The sequence below is a fragment of the Monodon monoceros genome, unplaced genomic scaffold (genome assembly GCF_005190385.1).
Source record: "Monodon monoceros isolate NGI ecotype Baffin Bay Population unplaced genomic scaffold, NGI_Narwhal_1 Super_Scaffold_3, whole genome shotgun sequence".
Lineage (NCBI taxonomy): Eukaryota > Metazoa > Chordata > Mammalia > Artiodactyla > Monodontidae > Monodon > Monodon monoceros.
The window spans coordinates 91,288,808-91,305,138 of record NW_021703780.1 but is presented as its reverse complement, the minus strand read 5'-3'; the positions used below and the strand labels follow the sequence as shown (position 1 = coordinate 91,305,138).

Sequence of the window (16,331 nt, the reverse complement as noted above, 5' to 3'; positions counted from 1 at the left end):
TTAAAGAACACCATGGCAACAAGTCTGTCCACCTACCCTGGCCGCCCACCCACAGCCAGATTCTTTGCTGACGCACTTGAGAACAAGCTGGTTCCTACCAGCTCAGGAAGGTGAGCAAACCCGGAGAGCTCGTTAAATCCCTTCCCATCGACTCTCGTCTGCCTGCAGATAATGAGCAAGGAGGATATAAATAGAAGTTATATAACATCTCTTTGTTGATTCCTGTGCTTACCAAAAAAATGCAGCATGACCTTGTTTTTTTTTTTTTTTTCTGCAGCGTTTTCTTCAGCCTGCGGGTTGAGGACTTTAAGCCAGTTAGGGATCATCTTAAAGTTTAAAGAGTAGGCTATAGATTTCCACATTAAGGACGCTCAGGAGGATCACCCAAGCTCGGAACCCTCAGGATCAAGGCCTCCTCAGGTATCAAAAAAAAAAAAAAAAAATCTACTTGCTGTAGAATAAAACTTTAAGGAATCCTGTGGCATCCTCTGAGGACATTTCGGATGATGCCAGGAGTTGTATTAACACCCAAGAGCAGAGAACCGTGTGAAACCAAATACATGACTTGGGTTTTCAAAGGAGGTCAGAGCACTCAAAATACATACATTTAAAGCCAACTGATGGTTTCTAAATACCTCCAGGAAGATTCAGTTGTCTTTTTCTTTCTCAACAGGCAAGACAGTAAGAGTCCAGTGGAGGGCTTCCCTGGTGGCGCAGTGGCTGGGAGTCCGCCTGCCGGTGCAGGGGACGCGGGTTCGTGCCCCGGTCTGGGAGGGTCCCGCATGCCGTGGAGCGGCTGGGCCCGTGAGCCGTGGCCACTGAGCCTGCGCGTCCGGAGCCTGTGCTCCTCAACGGGAGAGGCCACAACAGTGAGAGGCCCGTGTACCGCAAAAAAAAAAAAAAAAAAAAAAAAAATAGGCCTCCTCCTTCGGGAGGCCAACAGAGGTGAGAAGTGCAGAGGGAAACGCCAACGGGAGGCCCTGAGATCTACCCCAACCCGGTCAGAGTCTCCAGCGCTGCCGGGGCTCCTGGACAGACTCTGGTTCTGACATCTTCACCGGGAAGTAGCTTTAAAGGAGCGTGTGCTTACAAGCTGTGCTGCTGAACCCCCATTACTCTGCTATCTTGTCTAACCTAGTGATGCCACAAGACTCTTTCAAAAAACTGTTACCATGGGAACTTTTCCCTCTCAAGCATTTTTCAAGAAATGTTACAGGTGCTGCAGAATTCAATGCCCTTGGTCTCAGTAAGCATTTTCTGAGTCTTTGAACGTGTGGCTTCAACCGAGAGGACTTTCAAACCCATGATGCAAGGGTTTTGAACACAAATCTCTTCAAGGGATGGGGTTAATCACACAGGGCATGGGTGCTATGATGGCCCGAGGCCCCACTAGGCACGCAAATTCTGAACCACAGGGCCTTTAACGCATCCTATCCGCTAAACAGAAGACCCCATAGGGATATAAGCAGCTCAGAGGGTGACCCCAATAAGGGATGCTGTGGCTATCATCCCTACCATGCGATTTCCCTTCTCATCAGAACTGGGAGGTGGTCAACAACACAACAAGGCATCCATCCAGGCAGGGCAAGAGCCACCATCCCCCACTGAACCCTTGGTCCTAGGTCAGCACATCAGCTCATCTCTCAACTGAGCCCTATTAGCCCAAGCCTTCTCCTCTTCTAAATTCCTGTGACGAAAACACCATCGACCTTCTATAATATAAACAGCGCAGATCTGGTAGGAACCAATACATCTTCCTGTCCCGACGTGGCAACGTTGCCAGGTAACAATGTAGAAACACACTCAGAAAACTGTATGTGACAATATACAACCTCCGCTCTGCAGCTGATAGCCGAGGGAGTGTTAAAACACCATGTTCTCTGAACACTTGGGCTCTTGGTGCGAAAAGAAAATTAAACGGGATATTTCCTCTTGTAAATATAAGACAGGCATACGACTCACACATGCAGCCACTAACTGCGAACAGTAGAGGGGTTTGCTGCAGCCATCTGCAATGCACCCCAGCTTTCACTCTCCTGCCCCTCCACTCCCCCCCAACATGGATTCCAGAAAACTAAGAGAAACGTAACCAAGCATGAGCCTTTCCTGTGTTAGGGACAAGTTCACCTCTGACCAGAGAAAGGACACCAGTGGCAACTACAGAAAAACTCATACCTTATTATAAAACTGGGCGTGCTTCCATCGTGTGGTTCCTAAGTTGACTTAGAGAATTCACTGCATGACCAAGCAGTGACCACTTGCTTCTCAGATCAAATAACTAGCGCTGCCTACCCGCTCCCAACAATGACGAGGAAGATGCAAAGCACCACAGTGGATGTAGGGCACTGATTAACTCCCCTGGCATTGGACCCATGCAACTTCAAGGCTGTCCAGCACGGTAGAAAGTCAAGAGGTTTTGAGGGAGATAGACCAGGGTACCGAATCTCAGCTCTGCTAACTGGGTGACTTTGCGTAAGACCTCCCTCGATCTTTTGGGACTCAGTTTTCTCATCCAGAATTGGGGTTATCCCACCTAGCCCAGATCAAGTACATAGCAGCACCATGCGCTGTGCCTGCCCTGCAATGGGCACTTTATAAAGGCAACAAGTCCTTTCCTTTTCCTTCTGCAACACATAAACATTCTTCAACCTGCCCAAGACTCGAATATGGGGAGAATCCAGTGCATGGAGCTTCTTCATGCAAAATGGGCAAAAGATGAGCTCTAATAAGCCTCACATTACACCGAAGTACATATGCTCCTTTAGATGCAAGCGAAAATCAAAAATTGTAGCAATGTAATCTAACTTTTCTTAGGAGCCCTAATTCAATGAGCTGCCCTCTGTCTCCACGGAGAGGAAGTTATGCAAGAGACCTTCCTTCCCATTAACTTTCATGGACCTGAGACCTTGGAACCCGCTAGAGGGGAAGCAGCATGTGTGGCACATGTAATTTTTATTTGACAAATGAGATGCCCAGCCTGAAAGGTGAAGTCTTTCGTGGTTCTCTTCTCCGTCATGCACAGGCCGGTGATGTAACCAAAGCAAAGACACACAAGCCATCTCAGGACTTCTCTGGAAGGCAGACCGCCCTCCACAGTGAGCCCACTAGCAAAAAGAAGAACAAAGAGAGAGAAGCCACACATTCTACAGAGGGGCTGAGAGCTCAGGCTCTTCTCTATGTTTATTCATTACGTAGAGATCGAGTTCCCTTTACCCAACACATGCAGGAGACTTCCCTGGGGAATGTGGGGTTGAAACAAACCCTGATACAACTACCAGCTAGCTCTGTGACCCTAAGCAAGCAACTTGACCTCTCAGATCCTCTATTTCCCGCTGAGCAAAGAGGGGTCCAGGCGGTACCTGCCCACACAGGACCACCACGCAGAGTAAATGAGATCATGCAGAGAAAGCACCAAGCCTCGCTCCTGGCACGTGAGCGCTCAGACTTTGGTACTCATTATTATTACCACCAACTATAGTTACTATAAAGAAGAAAAGAAGAAGGGAGAGATCCATCAAGAATCTCTGGCATCACAAGGAGATTTCTCCAGATTGACATTATATATTTCCCTTGGGTTCAGATAAACTTAACTCCTTCTCTCACATAAAGAAAGTGCCTCTTCAAAATTGTGATAACTGTTAACAACACATTTTCACATTTCACATCCTCATGCTTATATTGGGAAAAGAACAAGATGACGAACGTAACATGGTGGCGACACAGAGTCTAGACTTTGATTCATTCAGGGAGCATTTATTGAGCACCCACCATGGTCCAGGTGCTGGAAAGTAAGACTGAGGCTTGACCCTGGGAGAAATTACACTCCTGGGTGGGGGGAGGGGGAAGGAGAGGAAGACATACAACCAAAAAGAAACTGTGAGCAATCACTACATATTAGGCACCATCCTGAGCTGCTGTGTGCTTTCCATATATTATCTCATTTAATCCCCAGAGGAGCCCGACAGAGCAGGATTCTCTACGTGTATTTGTTACGTACAGGTTGACTTCCCTTCATCCAACACATGCAGAGACTTCTCTGGGGAGCCTGGGGGTGAAGACAGACTTGATCTCTGCCTCCTCGGGTCTTACAATGAGCCTCCATTTCAAGAGTAGTGATTGCTGAGTAAATGAACTGCCCAAAGAGACCACTACTTCTGCCTCAGGAGATCAAGAAGTTTCCAGAGCAGGAGGCAATTTAAACAGGGCTCAGGGAGCGTGTGCCAGGCAAAGGGAAAGCGGCACGTCCCACACAGAGCAGAGGCATCTGAGTACACGGCCAGGGCCAGGCAAACGAGCAGGTTGCAGCCACAGGACAATGAACGCGGGGGTGAGCGTGGGAACCCAGGCAGGGCCAGGCACGTGGGCACCAGTGGATCGCAGCAACAGGGCAGTGGATTTGATCTTCCGCGGAACGCTGTTAGGACAGGGAATGAGGTGGTCCGGCCTTCATCTGGTGGGCCGGGGTGGGCAACACTGACAGCAGTATGGAAGAGAGAAATGTCCGGAGGCAGGGAGGCCTTGAAGAGCCCATCTCAGGCTCAGAGCTCAGATGGCCGTTCTGGCAGATGGTATAGGATGCTGGTCAGGGGCAGGAATTCTGAAGCCAGAGCGCCTCGTTTCCAACCCCAGCTCCCCCAGCCCCAGCCAGGTCACTTTGGGCATGTCATGTAGCCTCCAGGTGTCAACTGTCTGGCTCATTACAAGTCTGAACTAAGTTCTGACTATTAGAATACTGGGAGGTAGAGTAGACGCAGAATGAGTTCCTGATGAAAATCCAGAGGGAGGAGACGATGACATCAAGGTTTCCAGCTCGGGTGACTGCACGGGTGGCGGTGGGAAGTCCACTGACCTAGATACAGAACACAAGAAGGCCAATGCGGTGGAGGACTGGAGGTGATGGGCACACCTGGGGTCACGTGAACTGAGAGTTAACGCAGGTGGAGATGCCCAACAGGGATCTGCGCAGAAATCTGGAGATGATCACAGAGGTAGGGCCAGGAGCTGTTGGCATAAATGGTAGCTAGGAACCATGGGGATGGGTGAGGTCACCCAGGGAGCTTGGAGAAAAAGACGCCAATAGGCTGGAGACCAGGCGCCAGCATCTCACATATTTGAAGGTGAACTGTATGTGTCCCAAGGAGTCCCTTGTTCACCATGAGGAAAACCTCCAGAGGAAGCACAGAAATAGCACAGCGTCAGGCCATCAGGAAGTGACTGACGTAAAGTGTGGCACCCTGGGGTGGACGGTCAGACAGGGCTTCCAGATGAAAACTCTGGACTCCTGAGCCATGTATACAAATCCCCTCGGGAAGGAGCTGCCCGAGGCTGCCTTCCAAGTCTGCGTTAAAAAGTGCTAAGCAGGGCGATGGAATACATTCCCGCAGAGGCAGTAAAGGGAAAGGGGAGATCACCCCTCCAATCAAGAAAGGAAAGAAAAAGTAGAGGCCTCTCCCTGAATTTCCATTTATAAGCTGAGTAAGTGGCCAGACTCTCAGGGGACTTAGGATATTAGTCATCTGGTGAATATTTACCACAAACCTATCACTGCTCTCTACCAGGGGGTGAAGAAGACAGAAGAGAGGGATTAAGACTTGGTTCTTTTCCTTAAGCAGCCTCCTATCTCGACAGCAAAGATTCAACAAACACAGGCGCTGGTAGAGGTTTTCCATAAAGGTCCAAATGGTAAATATTCTAGGATTTGCCGGCCATTCGGTCTGCAGTACAACCCCTCAGCTCTGCCCCAGCAGCGTGAGAACGGCCAAAGACAACACTAAAGGTTATTGTAAGGCTGGCTGTGTTCCAGTAAAACTTTATTTACAAAAGCAGGCGTCGGGCTGGATTTGACCCACTGGCCACAGTTTGCCAATCCCTGGACCAAGGTATCATAAGCCAACAGAGGAGAATCTGGGGTCAGCTTAGAAGTTCATAAGAGGCACTCCATCCTCAGAAGTCACTAAGGAAAGTTAGGAAGAACACGGACCTCTTGCTAGAGCTGAAGGAAGAGAAAGAAAGAAGGACCATTTAGACTTGTGGATTTAATAGGATACAATGAAGGCATAGTGACAACAATTTTCCAGTTTTCTCTGACATTTTTTTTTGTTCCTCAGTCAAATTTTGGAGATCATGGAAAACCCGAGGTTTCCTCTGAAGATATCTCCTCTTAGAAACTAATTCCTGCTTATGGGTTTTCTAGGAAGCAAGAAGATTAACACTTTGTATCCAAAGATCTCCCCCCAACTCCCTAACGACTGCAGTCCTGTTAGGGAAGGCCAGAAGAGCACATGTATGGAACTGTCCACTTCTGCCTACAGTGTTGGCTTTGCTACTCAGGAAAGAAGAAAAGTAACATTGGGTCTCCAGTTCCTCTACAGGCACGAGCCGGTGGGCACATCTTCCCCTCGGACCACCGCAACAGGACTGTGCTTCTCAAACCCAAGTGACAAAGAACACGCTGACCATCTTTGCAGTCATGTTCTGTCCTGAACTGCAGTAGGTCCGTGCATCATCCAGGGCTCACATCACTTGGACAGCTGGGGGCGTTCATTCAAGTCTTATATTCCCAACAATGGGAACTACTTTTGGATTTTGAGTCTTCACTGCAAAACCTTGGTCTACACCCATGATCCTAAAAGACTCTTGTTCAGTGACACACCAGTTTCCTGGGGATGGAGAGGAAGGGCCTATGTCCAAGGATGACTTAGACCAAAAAGTAAGAATAAAAATAATAATACAGAGAAGGAAAGAAAAAGTCCTGGGTCAGGGAGCAGGTAACTGGACTGCCTGTTGCCTTCTGCTTCGCCCAGAATGTCCGGCAGCGTAAAGAACCAGTACCCGAAGCGATGAAGCCTCCCACCCTCCTGGACCTCTGATGTTAGCTCAAATACAGAAAGAGTGAGAGGGGCTCAGGTAAACAGCGTGTGAAAACAACATGCGACAGCACACCCCCCAGGCCCACCGCATCATCAACCACTAGACAGAAGCAAAATAACAGAAGTCGGATTTTTGACGGAGAACAAATGGAAGAAAACAAAGCTCATTTTTAAATAATAAAGACTGTGTTAACACAAAAAATCACCACCTCGTTTTGAGATCCTTCTGTGACCTGGGCACCGAGGGAGGCACTTTCGGTGAATCACCCTGTCCGACCATCCCAGGAGCCCTGTGAGGTGGGGACGGACGCCGTCCTGCTCCCCAGGCAGGAGCTGGCCTGGGGGGGTCAAGGACTTTCCCTGAGCCCTGGGGTGGGAGGTGAGAGGCAGGGCTGGAGGCCTTCGTCCCTCCATCAAACCAGCCCCAGGGCAGCGGCCCATTCCTGCAGCCACACCCTGTACCCCCCCTCCGCCACGTGACCCTGTTTCATCCTCTCAATAACTGCATAAGGAAGGGACTCAGGTTTCCTAACTCGTGGTTTACAGGTGAGAACACTGACTTTCAGAGCATCCTGAGAAAGTCCAAGGTCACCCCGATGGCAGGGGCAGGGCCGGAATTGTAGCCCAGGTGCTTCCACTCTGGAGGCCAAGCTCCCTCCCCTGCCACGCCTGCCCTTCTGGGCAGTGTCCCGCGAAGTCCCTGACCCCACGCTACCCGTTCTCCAAGGAGGGCCAACTGGCAGCGCCTACAGCCCTCCCTTAACCAAGCCGGGCAGCTTTGCCGTCCAGACCCCCCGGTGGCTTCAGCCAAAGGGCACAGGGGGCGGGGCCCCCAGCCTTCCTCTTATTGTCATGGCAACGGCTCCCACACCCCCCAGGCTGGGGAGAAAGCAGTCTCCTGACTCCACTGCTGGCCGCGCTCTTCTCCCACATGGATAAAACCCGAGGTCAGAAAACACCGCTCCCGAGTGACTCATTTCTGACTTGGCTGCCAAACACAACACCCTTTTACGTAACTCGCTTGCACACCAGTCTCCTCGTCCTCCGCCTCGGGGTAGCTGTCCTGTCAAACCAAGGCTGATCTGCCTCACCAGCTGGCCTCCCACCTCCCGCAAAGGCAAAGCAAAGCGCCCTTCCTGCCCCCCATCTCCGCTCACTGGGGTCGGGGTGGCCTCCAGTCCAGTGTGCTCCCCGCTCAGTGCCTTCTTGCGGTGACTTCTTCTGGAAGGGGTGGGAGATGTCCTATCGAATATTGGCTCTTGGGCTGCTGTCTTAAGCCAACCACAAAAAATAAGTGTGTGGCAAGGGAAAGGCCCCTGGACGAGGGACCTCTCTCTCTCTCAGCTGAATCCGCAGCCAGCTTCCTGACAGAGCACTTCTCACTTTTTCCAACTCGAGCTGTGTACGTGCGGAAAAGAAAATCCTTTCTGGGTGTGTCTGTAGGCTAGACTTGGCATGGGAAGAGCCGTGGGCAGCCATTTGATACATACAATTCACTGGGCTTCTGCAACCGGAAGCAATTAATCCAAAAAAAATTTTCTTTTTCGATCTTTTCCCTGCATTTGCTGTGAGGTTCTCTATGGTCATGACAGCACATACAGCCCCAAACATCTGTATGTGCTTAAAAGAGAAACCTAACACTGGGTATGTTCAAAGATACATTCTACTCCTCCCCTTCCCCCAGGTGAGAGCAGTCTCTGTCCTCCTGAAGCGAAGAGGAAGTGGAAGAACCTCCCCCGGGTGCTGGTGGGGACATCTCAGGAGGAAGAAACACAGAAATTGGCAAGGACGCGAAGGACGGATATGCAAGTGCCATGAGACTCGCTGAGCCCTGCGTGTGCCAAAAATTAATTCATAAGCAAATGCTTATTTTATAGTTTCCCACTTGCTACAAAACATCAAGCGGAAAGACTTCTTCTGGGGGCTGGCAGGAAGTGGGTGGCATGAGAGAGGGCAGAGAGAAGGCAGGAGTTACTCTTTTTTTTTTTTTTTTAATAGATCTTTATTGGAGTAAAATTGCTTCACAATACTGTGTTAGTTACTGTTGCACAAGAAAGAGAATCAGCCATATGCCACATGTTCCCATATCCCCTTCCTCTTGAGCCTCCCTCCCACGCTCCCTATCTCACCCCACTAGGTCATCGCGAAGCACCAAGCTGATCTCCCCGTGCAATGCGGCTGCTTCCCACCAGCCAACTATTTTACATTCGGTAGTGTATATATGTCGATGCTACTCTCACTTCGCCCCAGCTTCGCCCTCCCACCCCATGTCCTCAAGTCCATTCTCTTTGTCTACCTCTTTATTCCTGCCCTGCAACTAGGTTCCTGGGTACCAATTTTTTTTTTTTTAGATTTCTTACATATGCATTAGCATATGGTATTTGTTTTTCTCTTTCTGACTTATTTCACTCTGTATGACAGACTCTAAGTCCATCCACCTCACTAAAAATAACTCAATTTCATTTCTTTTTATGACTGAGTAATATTCCATTGTACATATGTGCCACATCTTCTTTAGCCATTCATCTGTCGATGGACATTTAGGTTGGTTCCATGCAATCCCTACCAAACTACCAATGGCATTCTTCACAGAATCAGAACAAAAAATTTTACAATTCATATGGAAATAGAAAAGATGCCGAATAGCCAAAGCAATCTTGAGAAAGAAAAACGGAGTTGGAGGAATCAGGTTCCCCGACTTCAAACTATACCACAAAGCTACAGTAATCAAGACAGTATGGTACTGGCACAGAAACAGAAATATTGATCAATGGTACAGGATTGAATGCCCAGAGATAAACCCACACACATATGGGCACCTAATTTACAACAAAGGAAGCAAGAACATACAATGGAGAATATAGCCTCTTCAAAAAGTGGTGCTGGGAAAACTGGACAGCTACATGTAAAAGAAGGAGTTACTCTTAAAGAGAAGCTTGGTCCCATGGCTCAACGATGTCACCCATTCCTGGAGAACCCCAGGGTAGTGGTACCATCTCCTTGCTCCTACAAGCAGAGGGTTCACCATGAAGCCTGAGCCACTCTGACAGCACGCAGGTAGGAGAAGTTTCGGAGGCAGTATCTATCTTCAGACATTGTTACCATCAGAGAAGCCAGGGCAGGGACAGAAGATATGGGAAGACTTGGAGCCCACTATGCCAGGCCAGGAACTATCCCCAATTCAGCTTCCAGGCATTTCAGGGCTTAAGTGATGGTGTGACAGATTACAAGGTTTCAGGGTAAGGGCAATTCTCCATGTGAGGGTTCCTAGCGAGCACTGTAGGTCCTTAGTTTTGGACTGCTACAAATGGAATCCCTCTGAGGTCTGGATAATGAAGTTTAGAACTTCTGAAGAACTCTGGTCCCCAGTGACCTTATCCTCAGTACAAGGGTGAATTTTCACACACCATCAGAAGGGGAAGGACAGGGGTTGACACTTCTGCAAAAATGGGATTGAAGTTCCAGAGAGAACTGAGCTCCTCCATTGCAGAGACAATGGTGTCTCCCTTTCTTGCCCAACTCAGGGGCTTGACCGACCCGTGGCAGGTGCTCAATCAACGATAACAAGGGTGTGGGGGAGCCAGCCTCCCTCTCTCCTTAGTGCACAAGCTCTACTCACAGCAAGAGGTGCCACTCCTCTCCCCTCCCTCTGGAGCCGAGCCGGTCTCACGACTGGCTTTGACCGGTAGAACATGGCAGAAGTGTTGTACCATGGATTCCAAGCCCAGGCCTTAAAACGACTGGTAGCTCCCACATCCTACTCCCCAAAACACTGCTTCTCAGAACCCAGCCACCATGCTCTAAGAAGCCCAGACCACACAGAGAAGCCACATGGAGGAGAACCAAGGGCACAGCCCCCACTCAGCAGCCAACTGGGAGCTAGCACCAGTGCTACAGCCATACAAGTGGCCATCTTGGCCGTTCCAGCCCAATCAAGGCCCTGATGACTGCAGCCCCAGCCAGGATCACACATAGCAGAACTACTTACTGCTTGTATGATGAGGGGCGAGTTCCGTAACTATTCTGGGCTTTAGTCTCATCTGAAAAATGAGATAATCATGGCACCTACCTCTTAGGGAGACTGTAAGAATTAAATGAGACAATACGTGAGAAACCCGTAAGCATAGTTCCTGGCCCACAGTAAGCCCTTAATAAATGCTGGTTATTGTCATCATCATTATGGTTTTTACTTTCATTTTTAAATGGTCATACAGTAAAACTGACTTTTTGGTGCGCAGTCCTACAAATTTTCACACATGTATAGATTTGTGTGTCCAAAGCAGGACACACAACAGTGGCATCACCCAAAAAACTCCTTTGTGCTATTCCCTTATGGTCGCATTCTCCCCTCAGCCCTATGCTGGAAAACACTGATCTGTTCTCCATCCCTACAGCCTTGTCCTTTGAGAATGTCATATAAACAGCAGCATCCAGGGCGTCGCTTTCTGAGACTGGCTTCTTTCACTCAGCATAATGCCTCTGAGGTGCAGCCACGTAATCGCATTTATCAATAGTTCATTCCCTTTTATTGTTGAGTAGGATTCTGTTGCATGGACGTACCACAGACTATGCAATCACCGTACTTTAAATAATTATTTTCACAAGCCTGGGAAGGAAGACTTCAGAAGTGGAGCCAGCCAGCCATCACTACTGGATTCTGAGTATTTCTGGAAAAACATCTAATAATCTCTAAAAAGTCCTGATTCAAAGCGGTAAGGAAACCAGGAGTCCACACGCATGTATGTCTCATGATAGATACACACAGGTACAGAAACCCAGGGATGACTTCCCGAATCCCACAGAAAACTGGGTTGGAAAGCAGGTCTCACTCCCCTTCTTCTCCACGTGAAGCCTGCTGCACATCCTGGGAGGAGGCGCTAGTAAAACTAAGGGCTCTTCTGCAGCTGTCTCCTTGGAGAACCAGCACACAGCTCTGGAACTGTGCGGCGCTGCATGCCCCACAGCGACTGCCTTTTCTACCACCTGTCCCTGAGAAACAGGAGTCCAGGGGAGCCCACCTGGATTCCCTTCCTGGGACTGGGACACATCACGGTGAACAGGAAGGATGGCGGGCAGTGTGCTCCAGCTGGGACCCACCCCGCCTGTAATGGCCGACAGCCTTCGGCGACCATTAGCAGTCACAACTGCAGCCTTCACCCAACTCACGCTAACTTCCCAGCTGCTCTCTTACTACTCTGAACCGGCTTCTCTAAAGCAAAACAGAACTGAATCACACTCCCCCTGGGACTCCAGAGTGTCTGTGCTTAGGTGGCCCCAGACAACTTGAATTCCACATCATTTTCTCTGGAGAAAGAGGAGCTCAGGGCCAAGTCAGCTGCAGGCTAGAACGAATTTTCCTGGAACCACAGTTTCTAATGACGCAGTGGGTGAAATCCTCCCAGCAACCCCTGAAATCACAGGAGGAGAGAGAGATGGGGCACGGGCAGAGCCAGCACACGCTCCATGCTGTGCCCTCCCAAGCTGGGAGGGGGCTCACAGGCCACCCTATCCAGGCCCACCCAGCCATGAGCACACTGGCTCTTCCAACAGACAGCAGCTCCACTCGCCGAGAGGCTGGGCCTGGAGCTCCACCGAGGCATTTCATCTGGAGCCTGAGCATATGAGTAATAAATGTGTGAAAACATGAAACTAATATTCGTAATTACTTTACAAGATAAAGAACTTGAAGGAAAAACAGCTTCTGTGTGCCTTGCCATCACCATCAGGGGTACACTGTGAAAAACACAGCATCTCGCCAGAAACTCAGACTGCGTCGTGCCAGCCAGGCTCAGCGCCGGCAGCCCTCAGTCTCCTCGAGCCCTCCCCGGGCTTCATTATTCCTTAATTAACGGTGTCTTCTTGTGTCCAGTCATCCAGACTCGGTAAAGCCTCCTGGGGCCAAGTGGGGGGCCCTCTGACCTTCTGGCTTCTGGCATGCAATCGGGTGACGCTTTGGCCAACATGCACTAACTATAAATGGGTCCAAGGCACCAGCCTTGAGGAGGGAGCGAGCGTTGGAGAGTCTCCATTCATGGCGTCCTGTCCCCACCAGGCTCAGGATACTTTTCCTCCTTTATTGAAGTATAGCTTCTGTATAGTAAAGCACACCAATTCTAACTGTATGGCTCATAGAGATTGAAACAGATTCATAGCCACGTAACTACCAACATGTAGCCCATCGTTTCCAACACCCCAAAAGGCCTCCTATGCCCCTCCTAGAAAACATCCTGCCCTGTGAGCACACCTTCCACTCTTGCGCCTCTGGGCCTTCTCGCCCTGCGGCATGGTCCAGCCTCCCCACCCCCCAGCTCTGTGCACAGCTTTCAGACCCACACCCATCCTTCAAAACCCATGTCATCAAAAAGCCTTTCACTGACTCTTCACACAGCTGCCGTTACTTCTTCCTTGGAGGGTCTGCAGTATCTTTCCTACCTCTTGGATGGCACTACACATCATTCTTGAGACACAGCTTCTTATGTGCATGTATACTAAGTCTTATATCCTTGCTTCATTTTTAATTTCTTGAAGACTGGGATTAGCAAATTAGCAACTTTTTTTTTTTTTTTTTTTTAAATTGAGGAGGGGAAGGAATAACCTAAGGTTTCCAACTTCTTATTTGGCCAATAGGGAAAAAACCCCAACCACTATCAACACCACTTCATTCAAGAAAAGACATCAGAGATTAAAAAAAAAAAAAAAAATTGGACAGGCTATCACCTCAGAATAAAATGGTCAGATGGTCCTTCAAACTGATAACTTTGGTTTATGAAACACTGACCACATCACCCTGGTTTCCACACTTGGCTGTGCCTGGAGAAAATTCTCATAGACCGACTGGCCCCAGTGTCTGGAAACCACTGCCCTGAAGTCCCTAGTTCAGCATCGTGTACACAGCAAGTGCTCAATTAATGTTTAGTTTGACTGATCTAGTCCCTGGGAATCACATGGTTCAGAGACCAGGAGAGTTTCAGCCCTGCTTCCATGACAACGCACACACCCAGACAGCAGGACCACGGCAGTGGGCGAGCGAATCCTCGCGATCAGAGGACCTGCAGGACCCGTCCACACGCACACGCATGGTCAGACTCACGCGGGACAAAATCAAACGGCAGCCCACATGTTACAGGTCACAGGTGCCCATGTGACAGCTCAGTCGTGCAGCGGACTCTCCCACCGGCACAAATCTCAACTGAGGGCAGTGCACATAAGAACGTCAGAAGTGTGTGTTGGGGTACTTGGGCTGGAGGCCGAGGAGACAGGGCCGCCGCAGTTGCCATGGATGCGGAGGGGGGGGGGCACAGGGCGCCTAGCTGCAGGAGCGAGTGGGGCTGAAACCCAGGTGCCCTGGCTCAGGCCCAGGAGAAGAAATGCCCTTTTTAAATTTGCACAAAGAAACAAAATTTCATTAATCCAGATTCTGAAATTAAATTCAAGACCAAGAATATATGGTCAGGGCTTCCCTGGTGGCGCAGTGGTTGAGGGCCCGCCTGCCAACGCAGGGCTCGCGGGTTCAAGCCCTGGTTCGGGAGGATCCCACGTGCCGTGGAGCAGCTGGGCCCGTGCACCACGGCTGCTGAGCCTGCGCTCTGGAGCCCGTGAGCCGCAGCTACTGAGCCCACGTGCTACAAATGCTGAAGCCTGCATGCCTGGAGCCCGTGCTCCGCAACAGGGGAGGCCACCGTGGTGAGAGGCCCGCACACCGCTGCGAGGACTGGCCCCCGCTTGCCGCAGCTGGAGAGGGCCCATGAGCAGCAACGAAGACCCCACACAGCCAAAAGTAAATAAATAAAATAAATAAACTTATTTTTAAAAAAAAGAAATAATACATTTAATTAGGGGACCAAACATCCCAGTGTACACCTGCTGACCTAGCATAATAATTAATGGCATAAAAAAAAAAAAAGAATATATGGTCAAGTCAAATATATACATAAGGGTGAACTTTATGGTATATGAATTATATCTCAATCAAAAGCTATTATCAAAATATGTGTGTGTGTGTATGTATGTATACACACACACACACAGCTAAGTAAACCCTTATTCAGAGCCAACAAAGAATGAAGAATGCATGAAGGGAGTATCCAAAGTATTTTAAAATATTTAAAGGAATCTTTTTAACTGCCGTGTCCACGTGAAAATTATGTATATATTATTAAAATTCATTAAAATTGCTTCTTTAAGGACTTCTACTCAGAATTCTACTTCCTATTATTATTTTAAAATATGTGTCATAACAAGCCAACAAAAAGTCCTCTATTTATCTTTGACTAAGCTAGCCTGGCTTTCCCCTATTAGCTCCTATTAGTTCAAACTGGTTCAGTTTTATTGAGCTTTTCAGTTAAAAGAAAGAGAAATATATAGTTTGCAAGAGCTGCAAGGTCCATAGATGTAACAAATCTAAATAGCACACACAGTCCAAACCCCTTCTGGTCATCAGGTGATGGGATCCTCTATGACCTTGGATAAAAACTGTAAACATAATTCATGCAATCATTCATGGAACAAACATTTATGGATTATCTATTATGCTCCAAATCCTGGGCCAGTTTTCTTCACATATCCTCAGCGTTTTATCAGTTTTTGAATGTAACTCACGTTTTAGAACCAAGTCTGAATTAGGACAGGATGACCACAGCAAGATATCAAAAGAATTCGCTTTTCAGCACAATACAATTTTGCGCCCTAAGAATGAGCTCTCTCTCGTACAGGAGTCTCAGCACCGCCCAGTACCTGGTTCCCGGAACAAATCCTCCTCCTGTTCAGCAAGGACGCCCCATGAGCAGCAAAGCTGCCTTCTTACCTGTATGGTGGTGTTGCCTCCTTCCAGCAGGGCGATGGCCAGGAGAATGCTTTCATGGAACACTCGATCGCTGGATGCGTTCATTATGAGGTCGATGACTAGATTGGAGGCCCCCTCCTTGTCAAGATGGCACTGAACCTCAGCCAGGCTCATCTCCCCCCTGCTCATGGAGCTGGACCCGGAACCTCCCCCTAGGAAGATGGAACATTGCTCTTATCAACCACAATCAGAGCAGTTAACATTTACTGCATACTTACCACGTACCAACACTTTGTGCACTCAACACTTTAGTGATGCTATCTTAACAAGCACAAAGGAAGGTACTCATTATTAGCACAGAGATTAAGTCACTTGTCCAAGGACACCCAGTGCAGCTTGTAAGTAACAGAGGTGGAACTTGAATGTAGGCAGGTAAGATGAAGGAAGAATAAGACATTTCAAGCAAGAGACTTAAAGCCATCCAGTCAAGACTCTCCCTTACATTAAAATACAGTGACCTGGGGCAGAATTATTAAGAACTGATCTGAGTTTAAGAGACAAACCGAACTTAAACACTTCTTAGAACTTAAAACACGCTCAAGAAGCATAGCCTATAATGATCACTTCAGTTCTCTTTCTAAGAAACCCACCCCAGCCCCAAAACTCACCCTTTCCCATAC

The 16,331-nt window shown here is 48.9% G+C and overlaps 1 protein-coding gene across 3 annotated transcripts in view; it reads right to left on the bottom strand.

Moving 5' to 3' along the window:
• ITPR1 (inositol 1,4,5-trisphosphate receptor type 1) overlaps positions 1 to 16,331 on the bottom strand; it is a 321,687-nt gene that overhangs the window by 86,336 nt on the left and 219,020 nt on the right. For all 3 annotated transcript variants that reach the window (XM_029244000.1, XM_029243998.1, XM_029243999.1), the window contains one exon: positions 15,673 to 15,863. In XM_029244000.1, the coding sequence (XP_029099833.1) occupies positions 15,673 to 15,863 (191 nt within the window). The remainder of the gene's footprint in view (positions 1 to 15,672; positions 15,864 to 16,331) is intronic.